This window comes from Electrophorus electricus, chromosome 16 (assembly GCF_041902795.1).
Source record: "Electrophorus electricus isolate QZ-2024a chromosome 16, ASM4190279v1, whole genome shotgun sequence".
Lineage (NCBI taxonomy): Eukaryota > Metazoa > Chordata > Actinopteri > Gymnotiformes > Gymnotidae > Electrophorus > Electrophorus electricus.
In genome coordinates this window covers 23,079,562-23,095,447 of record NC_137512.1, presented here as the reverse complement: position 1 = coordinate 23,095,447, position 15,886 = coordinate 23,079,562, and the positions used below count along the sequence as shown (strand labels likewise).

The window sequence follows — 15,886 nt, the reverse complement described above, 5'->3', positions numbered from 1 at the left end:
TTTTAAAATATAATATTGCATTTTATTTTGCGTGTTTTTACATGAGTTTGAATGCACGTGAGAGAATAGGGTAGGGGGAGTGTGTCTGGGAGTGACAGTGTTTGGGTGGGTGAGGGTAAAGGAGTTTCACTCACTCGCACACTAATAATGTAATGTTCCTCTGCATCCTCCAGGTGGTTTCAAACAGAGAAACCCAGGAAACCCTGCTATGCATGGCCTGTGTGTTTGAAGTGTCGAACAGTGAGCACGGTGCCCAGCATCACATCTACAGACTGGTCAAAGAATGAGATTCCTTTTGATCTCTCTCTCTCTCTCTCTCTCTCTCTCTCTCTCTCTCTCTCACCCAAAACCACAACCCTATGGACACAGCCATCTCACTGCTGCCCTGCCCATCAGAGAGAGCCAGTACTCTGTGTCATGGCTTAAGTGTGTGCTGCTCTCCCGAGGGACTGGGAGGTGGTGCACCTCCAAGTGTCTTTGAACTGACTGAGTGACAGACTCATCCGTGGCTGTGCCTCTGCGAAACAAACACCCACCCACCCAGCGTGCTTTGGTCACCTCTGGGAGGGAGCTGTTATAAATGACTCCATCTGTTGTAATGCTTTTTCTTTTTTTGTCTTAAGTGTCCCGTGTTGAATCTACACGGGTGTGACTGACATGGTAAAATGTAGGTACGGTTTTGATACTTTTTAATCCCATTTAACACTGATTTTCTTTTGGGTTTTTTTAATTGTCACTGAAGAATATTGTTTATATAAACATGTATTTCATAGTACAGAAAAAGTGCCCCCATTGCCACTTGTTCTAAAAGGAAAATTTAACAAACACTCATATTTCTTCCTTTAAATATTTTTAGCCATGTTTAGTGATTTATTAATGAGTGGAAGCATAATCTGAAAAATATATGTACTGTTTTATAGCACACAGAAATATGGGTGTCCCAGAGAACTGAAATACCAGAACACTGATGTATTCAGACACACAGAGCAGCTTGAGCATTTTTAAATCAGTTTCTTAGTTTGAAAAAGCACAAAGTTTTACTTTTTCTTTCTTTTTTAATAAGGAAGTCAGGAATGTTATTAATCATCCCAGCATGCTTTAGAAACCTGTTTCACTGGACACGGTTGTCATGGGAAAAGCACACTGCTATAGTGTCAGCTGACCGTGGTGGGTGTGCCTTTTGGCCACTGATTGCTGGGTCTGGTAGAGGCAGGAGAGGAGCGACGCGTGTGCTCCAGGACTCCTGCAGGACGTGTGGCTGGCTGCTTCCCACCATGCAACTGCGGGACCCTTGGAAATTCTCCACATTTATCTCATTCACCCTTTTTCATATCAGGTTTTCTCTTTTTTGTTTTATTGTTCCCCCTTCAAAGCTGTGAACATTTTCTCTGTGTTACAGTATCATAATTCTGGTTGGAAATACACACAGCAACATAGCCAAAGCAAACGAGTCTGTGGTGCCTTAGACTTCATAATCTTGGTTTGTTTGTCTCTGCTCTGGGAAAGAATATATAAAGACATATATAAAATATCTTGATTAACAAAATGGTGACAGATACGTAATCTCTTTTTATCAGGCCAAGTAATGCACAGTATGTCAATAATATTGTTTTTTCTGTAGTACACCAAAAATACTGCAGTGTGTCAGCTGAGCACAGGTCACAGGTCCTGTTACAAACTTGTGCTGCACCATAAAAGTGCCTTTGGTATGGGCCTTTCCAACGTACACAAGAGCAACACCACAATGCCTGATTCTACACCTAATGCATCACAGGTCAGACACATAAGGGAAATGTGTCCAGTTGGCCTGACTGGACTGAAACCAAGCAGAAACTGAATGTAGTGTGGAAATGGGTTTTCTTTTTCTTTTCTTTCTTTTTTTTTTTTTTTTTGTAAAGGTAGAATTTATTAAAGTAAAATTTTCAGAACTCTGCTGTCATGGTGGGAAGGGTTTGTCTGTGGAAACAGGCCGCAGCTGGGTCCTGATTCACGGTGCTCATGCACAAATACCCATTAACACAACACACTAGAAAGCTGATAAAATGCTTCTCTGTTTGCACCAACTACTCTCAATTGAACAGCAATCCAAATGACTCTGAGGTGTAGTAGTATCTTGTTGGCTGAAGATTCAGTTAGAGCAGTTCTGTCATCTGGTTCCCTTAACCTTACATAAAGACCTTACATAAAGTATATGCTCAAACCTGCCAGTTTGTGAACAGTTCCTTTTAATCAGTCTTTAAACACGGTCCTCCCTGGTCTCTTTATTCAGAACTCTTACAGGCTTGATGGCTTTTCTCATAGTAAGCCAGTAGGTGATCTGCAGATGTGCACACACATGTGTGGACACACACACACACACAGAGCTCCAGCAGCTTGCCCAGTGTGTAGCATGTGCCCTGTTTTGCTCTGCACAGTAACACTTGTCTGTGGCATGTGTGAACGTGAGACAGAACAAGTTGTACTAGGTGGTCATTGTTACAAAGAAAGAGGGTTGGAAAAGCAGTGCACAACACCCAAGCCAGCACAGCTGCAGAACTTACCGAGGGCACTACTGCCATTAGGGCACTAACAAAAAACACAAGACTTGGACCGTAACAAATATTACTGTTTCACCACACAGGAAAGGAGCTGTTTTGAAGGGGAGATGTGTCGATATTGGTATTTTGGCAGGTTTCCTCACATACACCAGAAAGAGGCTTTACCAGACATCTGCTATATCATGGATGCCAGCGCGGTTCTCTCAAGTCCTAGTTCCCTGTTTTGTGTTGGTGTGTGTGTACCTGTGTCTGTGGTGTCTTTGCATTAGGATGAACAGGGCATTGGAGTAGGAATGGGTTGAGGTTCTTGTTTGTTGTTCGGGGGGTAGATGTAAAATAAAACTACAGGTGTTGCTTATGTATTTTTTTTTTCCTTTTAAGATGAGGGGAAGGCACAAAGGGAAAAAAAAAAAAAAAGAAACTTGACGTCTTTGTCTGGTACCACAAATGGTTATTTTGGGCCTGTAACGTTTTCTCTTGAATAAAAAACAATTTTGAAATTTTTTTATTTTCTTTGTTTTCTATCTTCTTTTGTACGTTTGGGGGTTTCTGTGTATTTTTATAGAAACTAATATACACTGGCCTGCTGTGCAAAATCAGTGTGTCAAGAACATGAAAACAGCACATTCCAAAGTCTGTAACACATTTACTGGCACCCTGGGGATTTTCACCACAAATTCTGAAATAAACCAAAACAGAAAAACAGCGCAGCAAGCTGACGCTCGCGAGATGCTTTCCAAAGACAACCGAGCCGAAGTTCTTGCTTGTGAATCAGTTTAAGACGCAAGCCTGTTTTCTTTGGCAAGAATATTTTTTCCCTCTGGATTTCTAAATAAAACCCAAAAAGGTCAAACGGTCAGAATGATTTGCTCATTTCAGAAGATCTTTGCTTTAGTACCAACTACCACCGAGTGACAGAGCTGGACCAGTGGGAGACAGTTAGGCCAACCCTGACCATATGTTAATGTTGATGCTCAAAGGCTGAAATCTGTCCAAAAACCATAGGCCAAATCACAGGCATGGTTTCTGTTTTCCACTAACACTCAAATAAAAAGCAACATTCAAAGGGTAAACTACCATAGATGTTGTGCAGGTGCAAATTCCAGAAATGAGTTTGGCTTTAAAAAGAAAAAAAAAAGTCCAGAAAGGAAATTCAAGCAAATTCACATGCTTGGACAGCTAAGGAAGCAAACTTTAGAGACGGGATCAGGAAGAGGGACCGTGGTCTTCCCAAAACCACAGCTGGCAGTTCACCCTTGGTAAGGGATAGAGGGCTGAGCTCACCCCCAACCGCCCAGGCTCGGTCCAGCAGCTGGGGGTCTGTGCTTTGCTTGGAGGGGCAGGTGCCAAGGTTCATGCAGGTGGGCTTTATATTATGGTCTTTATTTTGTAGAATGTGGAAGAACAGTACTGGGATCTGTATGGTTTCTCTTTGCAAGGGCTTAGTTCCTAAAAGACAGGTAAGGGAATGGGAATACTGACCTCCTTTTTAAACTGTAGTTATTAATATCTATACCAAAAATATTTTCATTGGAAAATACTGAAACCTAAACTTAAAAACCTACAGCTTCACGTTGTTTTGTTGATCTAACCAAATTATATTCTTTGCCACTCAGCCCACCTTTCAGAGTCTCTCTGTCTCTGTCTTCCTACACACACTATTTGTAAACTCGTCAAGTCTCAAAACAAACAAACTACAGAAAGCATAATTTTGAAACGTAAGCTATTGTTGGTGTGTTCAGGTCTAATTACAGCCCTGGTCACTAGTGCCGATGTGTCTCATTTGGATGCAAAATTGTAAACAATGCCTAAAGTAATGTAAAGTTATGTAATTAATATGTGGGGTTAAGCAGGCAAGAAATACATTAGAACTAGCTACTTGGATAAAAATGTGCATTTTTAACTAAAAAAGATCGATTCAACAATGTGTTACTACTTGGCAACCACAAGATGTCGCTATATTTAAAAAATGACTGCACCTGCGCTGTCACTATTCTGAAAGCACAAATCACAACTATTCAAAAATCACAAAATTGAACGTTCGGTTATTAAGCTTTTTTATTTGTAAAATTAATGAGGGTTTTATGAGGAAAATGTACTTACTTATCAAGCAATTTAATTACCCTTAGGCCTACATACCTATATATAGGGCATACAAACATACATAACTTTATATAGTGCAAAAACGCGAATCACACTAGATAAAATTATTCTCATATCACAAAATATGTCTTTATTTCATCTTTAATGGTCTCTAAATCCGTATTAAACAAAGCCAAATATACAAACTCGTACTAAGCTGCACTTTAAGTCGTTCATTCTATCTGCGTTTCTCACACCTGAGTTTGCTTTGCTGTTTGCTTCTTGAGCCCCTGGCAGATAAATTCTGTAGGCTAAACTCTGGGCTTTTGTTTAATCATTAAAATTTGGCCATAGCAGTTTTTGTGTAAGGACATCATATTAACACGTAGGCCACACGAATGGATGCCCTAGCGATTCTAGGTATTTATAATCAGTGATAAACCGGCATCGGGACGGTAAATTATCTTGGTCTTTAAAGAAGCAAGGGAAAACGTATAAATATTTGCTACAAATATAACCGATAAGTAATCTTACCAGGCCTACCACGTCTAACAGTTCCAAAATTGTAGTAAATCGCTAATAATATCACTAATAATGTGAGCAATAAATTCGCTCTTACTACACACCCCCAACACACACATTTACGCGTTGGCAGCGCTTGAAATTCACGGGACACACACTGCCAGACACCGACAAGCGGCAGAGAGAAACTCCAGGCCATTTATAAGCGATCCTGGGAAAGCTTCACGTCTTTCCAAGACCTGCCGCGTCCCACACAGACAAGCAACTGTGGCTCGTCCATGCGTCGTGGCGTCATGTGATGCACGAGGGCGGGGGCGGTGCTCGCGCTCGGAGAACCCACGGCGGTAGTTTGGAGAGTCACAACGGGAACAACTGCTCACCAACTCCAAACACACGCGAATAGGGAAATGATCGGTCTTACCACGCAGTCGCTTTTATTTTTTTATTTTTTTTAAATTTCATTTTATTTTTTGCTTATTCTACAACTAGAACTTTCGGCAAGATGCTCTGCAGGTTAATGTAAACCAACTACGCTTTTGCAAGAATGTGAGTTTAAAAATGACTCGCTCACGGGATAAAAGCATCCGCTTCTGAGCTGGAAAAGAAAATTAGTTTCCATAGTCGGGATGGAACCGGAGGACTGTAAAATCTCCGTATGGGTTTGCCGGGAAGAGAAGCTCGTCTCGGGCCTGTCGAGGCGCACCACTTGTGCGGACGTCGTGAAGGTCCTGCTCGAGGAGTCCTTCCAGCAAGGAGCAGGTGCGCCCACCTTCACGGGCTCTCCACGGTCATACTGCATCGTGGAGAAATGGAGGGGTTTCGAGCGGAGCTTACCCAACAAAACCAAAATACTCCGTCTTTGGAGCGCCTGGGGTCACGAACAGGAAAACGTGCGCTTCGTTTTGGTGAAGAACGAGGCGTCCTTACCGAACAACGGACCGCGGAGCGCAGAGGCGCGAGTCGTCCCGAGCAAGGAGAGCCAGGGCGAGCAAAGAGGTGCCGCCAGGTCCGCCGTGGGACTCTCGCAGGAGAAACAGCGGCGCATTGTGAGGAAAGCTTTCAGAAAGTTGGAGAAAATTAACAGGAAGAAAGAAGAGCCCGTGTCCGGGGATAAATCCGCCGCGGGGAAAATGGAAACCCTCGTGCATCTCGTCGTTTCGCAAGACCACACTATCCGCCAGCAGGTCCAGCGGGTCAAAGAGCTGGACGGTGAGATCGAGCGGTACGAATCGAAGGTCCACTTCGACAGAATGAAACGACACGGCGTCAATTACGTGCAGGACACCTACTTGGTAGACCACGGCTCGGATACAGATGCGGCCGCGGAGCAGGATGCGTCCTGCCCGGGGGAGGCGCTGGCGAAGTTTGAGGAGTACGCTGCGATGTGCGACGAGTTTATCAAACTTCAGGAGGAACTCGCCGAGCGCGAGGCTCTGCTGGAAAGCCTCACGAGCGAGATTCAAGAGGAGCTCAACCACAGGTGGATGAGGCGGCGGCGAGAGACGATGTCGGACACGGAATGCGCGGCGGAAGAAGAGATGGCGATCACGGTAGCGTCCGTGTCAGCAGAGATCGACGCTCCCGCACCTCGGCTAGAAGATGAGCTGCAGCTAGACGAGGAGCGAATTAAAACGCAGCTGGACACGAGTCTGTACATCGGGCTTCGCTTAAACACGGACTTGGAGGCCGTGAAAGGCGACCTGGACACGAGCCTGGAGCTTTGGGAGGCCAAAGAGCGAGAGCTGAGCGAGTTGCTTGAGAAACTGAATTCTCTGAGCGAATACGCTGGCGGGGACGGCCGGGGAGACGCCGAGTGTCCCGGCACCGCGCAGCCCGTGGAGAAGGACAGCGGGTGGGTGGAGCAGGCGCGGGGGCTTTCAAAAAGCAGCAGCGCCAACGACGACGACTCGGATACGGGACTGAGCTCCATGCACAGCCAAGACTCCGACAGCGCACCCGTCTGCGAGTCGCTCGTGTGAGCAAAGGCGGACGAGCCGAGCAGCGGTCGAACTCAGGGAGTATTGTGCCTCACAGTAGAAGAATCGATCCATTCTCTCTTCAAGGAGAGAGTATCGTGTGAAATATATGTATTGTTAAATTGTTAACGTGGAGTCCCTTCAGTTAGGCCACTGGAAATGCAACTAATCTGCTATTTACGACGTAGTTACAAATTAACCAACGTGTATAAGACCATGTGAAGTGTTGCTAGACCCAAGTTGTAATAGGCCTGTAAATATGGTGTGTGTATAGGCTGCAGAGACCTTTGCGAATCACGCTGTGTTACTCTATAAGCGAATTGGGTTTATTTATTGTAAAGAATAACAGTGACTTTCACAATTGTGTCATCTTGCCATGCGGAATTAAAATGACATTCATGAAACTATCCGGAAAAGGCGGAGGGTTGTTTTTGTTGCAGGGCTTTGGGATCCACACATTGTCAGTTGCAGAGGCACGTGGGGAATTTCTATCCTAGTTGCTACAAAATGTGGCGTTCGGAGCTTAAACTTTCAGTGTTCGGTCATAACGCTAAAGCAGAGATGCGCGAAGTGATGTATAATTAATAGTTATTGTAAAAGTACACCTCAGCGGACATTTTGCGCAATTTCAAAGAAAGCTTATTCCAATTAACCACAGACATGGAAGAATGTGCCACTGACATTTCTTTTATGCTTGTAATGCCCTCATTTTCTTGTCATAGGCTTAGGAGAACAGTCGACATTTTTGTTATTCTTAGGGAAACATAGCTCGCAGGTTTTTTTTTCCTACATCGGTGACACTTTTAAAAACACTAACGTTCCAACAGCTACAAATGCTACCAAGGCAGAGGATGCTTTCCAAAATGCCAATAGTGCTAAGAATCAATTAAGCCAATTAAGGACCAACCAATTAGAACAACTAGTTAATGAGCTTATGTTAACTGATCTCTAATAGCTCTCACAGGTTGTTAGCCACCGTAACATTTTCAGCAAGTACTCTTTTAAAATGTACCACTGTGCGAATGGGCTCTGTACACATTTTTTACACATTTACTGTAGCCTGCGCCAAAACCAGGATGCTGCTCCTTCTTCTAGGTCACAGCCCTTCAGATTAGTGAGTTCCCCAGGACACACGTCATCATCCTGCAAGACTGCGACACAAAGCCAGCAGGAACATTTACAGAGAACACAATGGACAGTTGATTTTTTTTATTTATTTATTTTTGGTCACAGAGGATTCCCAAGCGAGCGTCAAATGGACATGAATGGAAAGCGTTTAGCCCTGAGAGAAACGACGTCACCAAGTGAAGGGAGCACATGCAGCAATCTGCACTTCAGTGCCTGCTGTTATTCTGGTTTTCATGTAGGTTTTTTGAGCGCACACACAGACACACACACACACTGTTGGGCTGATTCCAAAGAGAAGAATAGGAAAATAGGCCCTATGATAGTTGAGCAGCTTGGAGTTGAAGCATCGGAACCTGCGTCAGTTCCTGTAGCTGAAATCAAAATCACCATGTGCGTGACAGGCAGCTGGCACTGTGGGTTAGTATAGTGGAATGAGGTAAAAGCACTGGTTGTTTTAACTCTTATACGTGTGGTGATTTCTAAAGCCAAGGCACCAGGGAAACCTCCCGCTCTTATAGATACTGAGGCTGTCAGTGTTAAAAAGTGTGCAGCTACTGAGGAGAGTCATGGGAGAGCAGTGAGTGAGGACACTGTAGCACACAGAAGCACAAACAGCAGTACAAACAATAGAGTTAAACACTAAATGTTGTTTAAATACCTGTGGAACTGAAATGATCGATTCTACTTGCATAAATAGGAAAATGTCCTTCCCGTAATAGATACAGTTAGACATCAAATCCCCTCTTCAGTTGTTAACTTATTGTTTATTACACTGATAGTTGTACGAGATAGAGTTTATGCATTTTGCATTTCTGGGTATCAGCAATGATCCCTGTATTTCTACAGTATTCTCCTGGGTAGGATGTATTCCCAGAGTAAGGGACAAAGCACTTTTGTAAGTTGCTCTGGATAAGAGCAACTGCCAAACTCCATAAATGTAAATGTCCTTCAGAATCTGTTAGCCTGCTTACATTTACGGCATTTAGCTGACACTTTTATCCAAAGCCACTTACAGTTATGACGGAGTACAATTTGAGCAATTGAGAGTTAAGGGTCTCAACAGCAGCAACTTGGCAGCAATGGGGCTTGAACCCACAACCTCCTGCTTACTAATCAAGTACCTTAAGCACTGAGCTACCACTGCTTACAGCTATACCAACTGTTAGTTTACAGAAGCTGGTTCTGCCAGCCAAATAATACTTAGTCAATACAGGGTCATGTTACATGTGGCATTAGAAGTGCTTACCCAAATCTGTTCCATGTCCTACAGTTTCACTTTTAGCACCTGGCTCTAATTTATTGATTAATTCTATCAGTTCCTTCACTGGTATCAGGTGCATTAGATCAGGTTTGAAACTAAACTCTGAAGGGTAGTCTCCAGAGCTGTAGTACAGTCCATCACCGCACACTTGTGAATGGTTCCTGTTGACAGTGAGCATACAGTATTTAGTAAAGACAAATAATTTGACAAAACTGCATGTGTTTAAATTTGGGTGCATGAGAGAGAGAGAGTGTGTGTGTGTGTGTGTGTGTGTGTGTGTGTGTGTGTGTGTGTGAGATTTGCAGGCCTATAGAGAGAGGAAGTAGCAAATAGTTGGCCTTTCTATAAACTGTCCATATTTAGTTATCAAAGGAATCTGTATAATCACAATACCATTTACCAGCCTCATTCAACAAGGGTTCATTACACAAGTCCTACTATACATTTTTGGGATCTGTGATCAAAGACGTGTCACTCAGAAAGCTTTTTTAAGTGCTTAAATGATACTGCATATAATGGGATATAATGAGCCAGCGATAATGGCCGATGAGAGGTTCGCGCTGAAGGAGTGTGCTGTATTAGGAATGAGTCATTACAGCAAGTGATGCATGTACAAGTGAAAAATTACCCATGGGACCCACTGCCTAAAGAGTCAGAGGTGCCTTATTCTTTTTAATTAAAACTATGTTATGATGGTAGTGAGGGGTTTTTTTTCTCTAGACTGTGAAGATGAGCAGAGATTGGATATGACAAATGAAGAGGAAAAAAATACAGCATGACAGCCACATGTTGTTAAAGCCACCCACTGTTTTGAAACGGTTGTGCCTGATAAGTTCATCACAATCACCATGGTCACATGGTGCAGCCTTGGAGATAAAACCACTCAATCCTACATCTTAACCAGCACCAGTTACACTGTTCTGAAAGCACCTGAAACTTCATTTTATTTACAGATACAGTAAGAGTTTTGAAGGTTCCTTTCAGGGCTGTTCAGGTTGCCATATACATAATGTATTATTTTCACATTTCTATCTTATGTAGATGTATTTCTAGCAGAATTAATAAGATCCTTCAGCAAACATTCTGTAAAAGGCTATTAGTGATCTCAGGGCTGATTCTGATTTCATAGTAGCACTGTTTTATGCATATGTATAAATGAAGTAGGAAAGCAGTAATCCAGCTCTAAAAATACACTTAATTCTACTCAACACGAGGAGACCGTTGTTGGCGTAACCAGCCCTTCTACAGCACACCAGCAGTTGTGCAGCTGACACCCACAGAAATGGAATTAAACTTTCATTCCCGCTGTGGCTCCTGTTCAACAGGTGTTCAGATTTCAGACCAGCAATGTAAAATGGTCAGTCTCAAAATGAAACCTGATTTAAGAAAGAAAAAATTAAGAATTAAAAAAAAAAATCTCAACATCCTGAAACTAGCAGAGTCCTGCAAACATTATAATGACCGAATTACTCCATACAGTAATGGTTATGAATTATGAATCTCTAATGACTTAAAATAAATTACACTCAGCAGGAGTTAGTTCAGCTACTGAGATGGTGTTTGCTCTGTTATCAGAGCAAACAGAGGTCCTGTGAGATCGTCCTGTCTGACCTCACAGAGCTCACTCTGCTAAGGAATTGGGAATGCCACACAACAGAGTTTTAAGGGCGGTTCTGGTGTGATAGAAATAAAGAGCGTTTGGGTCCAGAAGCCTTGAGAGAATAGGAAATCATGTCTACTGCAGGACCGGCACCTGGTGATGCTGAAGGAAGCTGAAAGTCAAGAACAGACCAATTTTCAGGGATCTCCACCACAGAGACCTAGAGCACAGGGATCTCCACCACAGAGACCTAGAGCACAGGGATCTCCACCACAGAGACCTAGAGCACAGGGATCTCCACCACAGAGACCTAGAGCACAGGGATCTCCACCACAGAGACCTAGAGCACAGGGATCTCCACCACAGAGACCTAGAGCACAGGGATCTCCACCACAGAGACCTAGAGCACAGGGATCTCCACCACAGAGACCTAGAGCACAGGGATCTCCAGCTTTCCTTCTGGTGAGCTGTCATCTTAGAGTTTAATTCCATCCCAGTCTAACACACCTGAGTCAGCAAATCAAGGTCATGAGGCACAGGCAAACACTAAGGCCAGATGTACTAGATAAGAGCTGGAACAAACCTGAAAATGTTTCAGAATGTGAAGCCACCGAGACCTGGTCTGTTCAAGCTACCAGCTTTTTCTCTCTCAGCTGCAAGAGACTAATCCAGCTATTAACAAAAGTTCCTTTCACTCTTATTGTTCCCAGGTCCCTTTAAAAGTAAACTAATATAGCACTCTAGGTACATGTGAATTAACCTGCCGAGAGCATTTTCAACAAAAGCCAAGATAAGAGAAGAATGATTAGGGTATCGGGTTAAACTGAATCAATGCACCGCCTTTAATAGTAGCAGATGTCCCTTACATCCTTCTGACACACAGTGCACACACATGTATACACACTGGGCTGACCAGTGAGTCATTCATTCATGCATGCATGTATTCGTAACAGACCTCCACTAATGATGTAACAGTTCACTTATAGCTGTTACCTTTCCGCTGAAATGCAATATCAGATTTAAAAGGGTTAAAAGGCATTCCCTTGCTGATATGCCCATTCAGTACTGACCTCTCTGTGGCCCTGTGTCGTCATGGATCCTTTTATAACTAAACCCTGGTAAGGGAGCGTTACCGAATATAAAGAACATGTGATGGCTGGTGCCTCAAACATCCCAATAGCACATGGAATTACTCACATACAAACACAGGCAATATCTCAGTAACATTCACATAAAAGCAGAATACGCACACACGTGCGCACTTAACGGATCATAACTGAACAGATGAACAAAGACAAAGAAACAGTTTGTACTAGACATGGATTGCATAATGCTTATAATGGCAAGTGTCACGCTGTTTCCCAAAGCTACACCCTGTTCCAAAGCTTCCACAGAGTTGGAAGCCAACTAAGCTGGTGGAGTTATCAGAGAAAAGCCAACTAGTTGTTATCAGGGAACTATCGGACTATAGGAGAACTATACCAGGGTGTTTGCTTGACTTGTAGATCAGACAACAATGAGACAAACTGAGTAGCAGGGCTAGAATGCAGATGCAGCAACTGTCTCTAGTCTCTGCAGGATGAACGTAACCAGCCTTCACACGCCGTGAATAGCAGGGAAAGCAGTCTTACTCCAACACAACACAACATGCCAATTCATGTACAAAAAAAAGCAAAAAACAACAACAAAAAAAAAAACGAACAACAGGGAGTGAAAGCAGGTTAGCACAGTTGTTTGTATCTCACACTCTCACAGGTGATCTGTGCAAACATATCGCTGTCTTTATCGACCTGCTCCAGAACGGGGCGGGGGGGGGGGGGGGGGCACTTTATTCCAGCGAGGGAATACTTGGCATGGTGCCTGTCCTCGACTGTGGCGGCAGGCACCGGCTGCACCACTCCGCTTAGCCAGGGCTGCTGGGATTTCAGCTCGTGTGGGTTTTTTCCTCAGGGCAGCGATTTGTATGGCGCAGCCTAACAGCACAGGTTACACATTCACCAGAGCAAACACGTCCAGTACATTCCAGTACACCTTGACCGCCCCCGCTCAGACAAAGACAAACAGGGCCAGTGTGGCAACGTGGAGTGGTGTTCCTCCACTCAGTGATGCACACAGCACCTGCACCGACACGTTGTTTATTAAAGGGGTTAGCAGTTTTCCTCTGAATTTATTTCCCTGTAGCTAAGTATCCCTGTTTGAAATATGGCGACCAATACAACAGGATGACGGCTAACAACACATTTCCTCCAAGAGAAGCGGAGCCAATCACTTCATCTGTTGGAGCTGCTGCTCCCACAATGCCACTCAATAGTGGAATACACTCAGAGGAGAGCACTACCTGCCTGGTTCTGTAAACGTGACCTAACGTGACAGAGGACCCAAGATCCTTCTTACCACTACAGGCCAGTCCTGCTCACCTGGACAGAGAATGGAGCCAGTTCCACTCTGTTCATCAAATATTCAGTGTTTTTGAATTGAAAATCTTTTGTTTTTCCTTTGTGTACAGTATGTTTCTACTTCTGCTATGCAGTGGTGGATGCATTACCTCTGAAAATTCGTATTTGAGCAGGGTGACAGCCAAACAATGCTGGACTCTGGGCCTCCAGGACCAGACTTGAGCACCACTGGTCCAAATAGACTGCTTAATCCCTGCAGCTGTACAGGGCTGAAAGAAACACCACAGTCCTCAGACTATATCATTAGTTTAGGGGTTCGGGGTGTAAAGCAGTATTCCACATTGCCAGTTCTGGAGAACCATGTCCCTGCACAGATAACCAACATTCAGAAACCATGAACTGGAGTTTAGGGAATTAGGTTTAGGATTGAAGGCCTTAGGTTGAGATTAGTAGGCTAACTCTCACGATGAACTGACTTGCAGACACTTCTTTCTATCCAGTAATGAGACCTTTATTTGGCACAGTAATTGTGTAATATCACAATGGGTGGAATAAGTGTGTGTAAGTGTGTGTTACAAACAAGTAAAGCTGACAGCAATCAAACAGGTTCTTGGTAAAAACAAGTTGGGACACACACACACTGACAGCGTGTTCAACAGCGCATGTCATTAATGCTAGTCAGCATCCCGCGACCTGAGACATCTACACAGCAGACGCCCCGTAGAGCTTCGTGTGTGAACTGTGTCGTCTATGCTGGGTGAGACCTAACTAGGACGCATTCCTAGGGCATTCACTGTTGCATCCCTGCAGCTTGGGACTGGGCTTTAAAGAGAGTCATACATTATATCTTTTCTCTCCATGTTGAAAGGAGTGTTTTGTTGGTTTTTTTTTTAAATCACTAGTCGCTACCAAACCTCCACAGGCAAGTGTGAGTCACGTTAGCTGCCAATCTGGAAAAGTGAGGGCCATTGCGCCTCGTAAAGACCAGAAAACGCAAACCACCTTATTGTGTGTGATCGCGCAGATGTCTATAATTAACAAGCATCACTCTAAAAGAAAAAGAAGAGGAACTAAGTCATATTTCCTCATCCAGTGAGATGGCAAATCCTTCACCTTCACTCTATATGACTTCGATGAGTCAAGTTTAATCTGCAAAACAACATGAAATGCAAGCAGAGTATACAAACAAAAAAACAAGACGATGACTACAAAGGAAAGTAAGTGGTGCTTAGACTGCATTTACATGCACTTTTAAACACACACTTACCCTTGTGCAGCTGCTGACATCATGGTTACAAAATGGTCATACTGTACTTTCTTTCTCAGGAAGAGTGTGTGTGTGTGTGTGTGTGTGTGTGTGTGTGTGTGTCAGACAGACACTCATTTTGACAGTACGTTGTGGCCATGTGTCCTAGTGTTCAAATCTCAGGAAGCAGATGGCTCCTCTGCCCCTTCCTGCACACCATTCCCACAAACCCAACGAGAGGAAAAGAACCAAGCAGAGAGAGAAAGAGAGAGAAAACGGAAAGAAGCTCCTCTCTCCTTCAGTCAGCACTGCGCTTTCACACTGTGTCCCAATAGTCAAGAAACCACATCTTAGCTGTGTAGATGGCAGCGCTTCAACGTGACGCTTGGTAATAACCATTCGGTCAACACAATTACTGGACTACACTTCTTTCTTCTCTGCTCCTGAAAGTGCTGGCGATCACTGCGTCCATGGACACTGAAACGGTGAAAAAGAACACTGTCAATAACGAATGTCTCTCTCTGTTTCTACCTCCTGCAGATCTCAGTGCGGTCAGCGCTCGGGGCAAACATGACACTCTACCATTTAGGTGCTATGCTTTAGCACTGATCCAGGGTCAGCCCATCTTCCTCAGACTCCAACCTGAATCATCACAAAAGAACCCAACAGAGCATCTCAGAGCAGTGTGTGAAAGAGCTTCTGTCAGCAATCTGTGCAGCACAATAGCCTAAAGCTCTACGCATGCACATGGGCGTGCGCGCACACACACACAATGATTAACGCACCCAAGTTACACTGTACACCGAAGCTAAACTTCTACGTCAGAGTTGGCTCACTAGTGCAGCACTGCGAAGGCAGAATACCACAAGCTAAGGCTTCATCATCTTACTTTCAGTTTGGCTATAAGCAACAAAAGACTGTGAAACTCTACACTTCATGGATGGTCTCTGCCATCCATACAACAATTATATTTGCAGATATTTCCATGATACGTGACACGTCAGAATTTTCTTTTTCCACAGGACAAGCAAGTTGCAACCTGTGTGACAGCATTATCACACTTGAACAGCAACATCTCATTACAGTCATGACAGAACTCCCAAGAGTGTCAATGTCACAAGAAACGACAGTGTGTGTG

The 15,886-nt window shown here is 43.9% G+C and overlaps 2 protein-coding genes across 4 annotated transcripts in view; both read left to right on the top strand.

The window, feature by feature from the left end:
• The window catches only part of tead1a (TEA domain family member 1a), a 40,670-nt gene extending 37,629 nt beyond the window's left edge, over nt 1-3,041 (top strand). For all 3 annotated transcript variants that reach the window (XM_035532224.2, XM_035532223.2, XM_081698861.1), the window contains one exon: nt 174-3,041. In XM_035532224.2, coding sequence (XP_035388117.1) covers nt 174-287 — 114 coding nt within the window. In that variant the 3' untranslated portion in view covers nt 288-3,041. The remainder of the gene's footprint in view (nt 1-173) is intronic.
• Nucleotides 3,042-5,157: 2,116 nt separating this feature from the next.
• Nucleotides 5,158-7,524, top strand: rassf10a (Ras association domain family member 10a). Its single transcript, XM_027028791.3, has one exon. The coding sequence runs from the start codon at nt 5,768-5,770 to the stop codon at nt 7,118-7,120; it is 1,353 nt and encodes a 450-aa protein (XP_026884592.2). The 5' UTR covers nt 5,158-5,767; the 3' UTR covers nt 7,121-7,524.
• Nucleotides 7,525-15,886: the final 8,362 nt, after the last annotated feature.

What these genes read in the sequence shown, in the direction of transcription:
- rassf10a (XM_027028791.3), top strand. Translation starts at nt 5,768, where the DNA reads ATGGAACCGGAGGACTGTAAAATCTCCGTATGGGTTTGCCGGGAAGAG.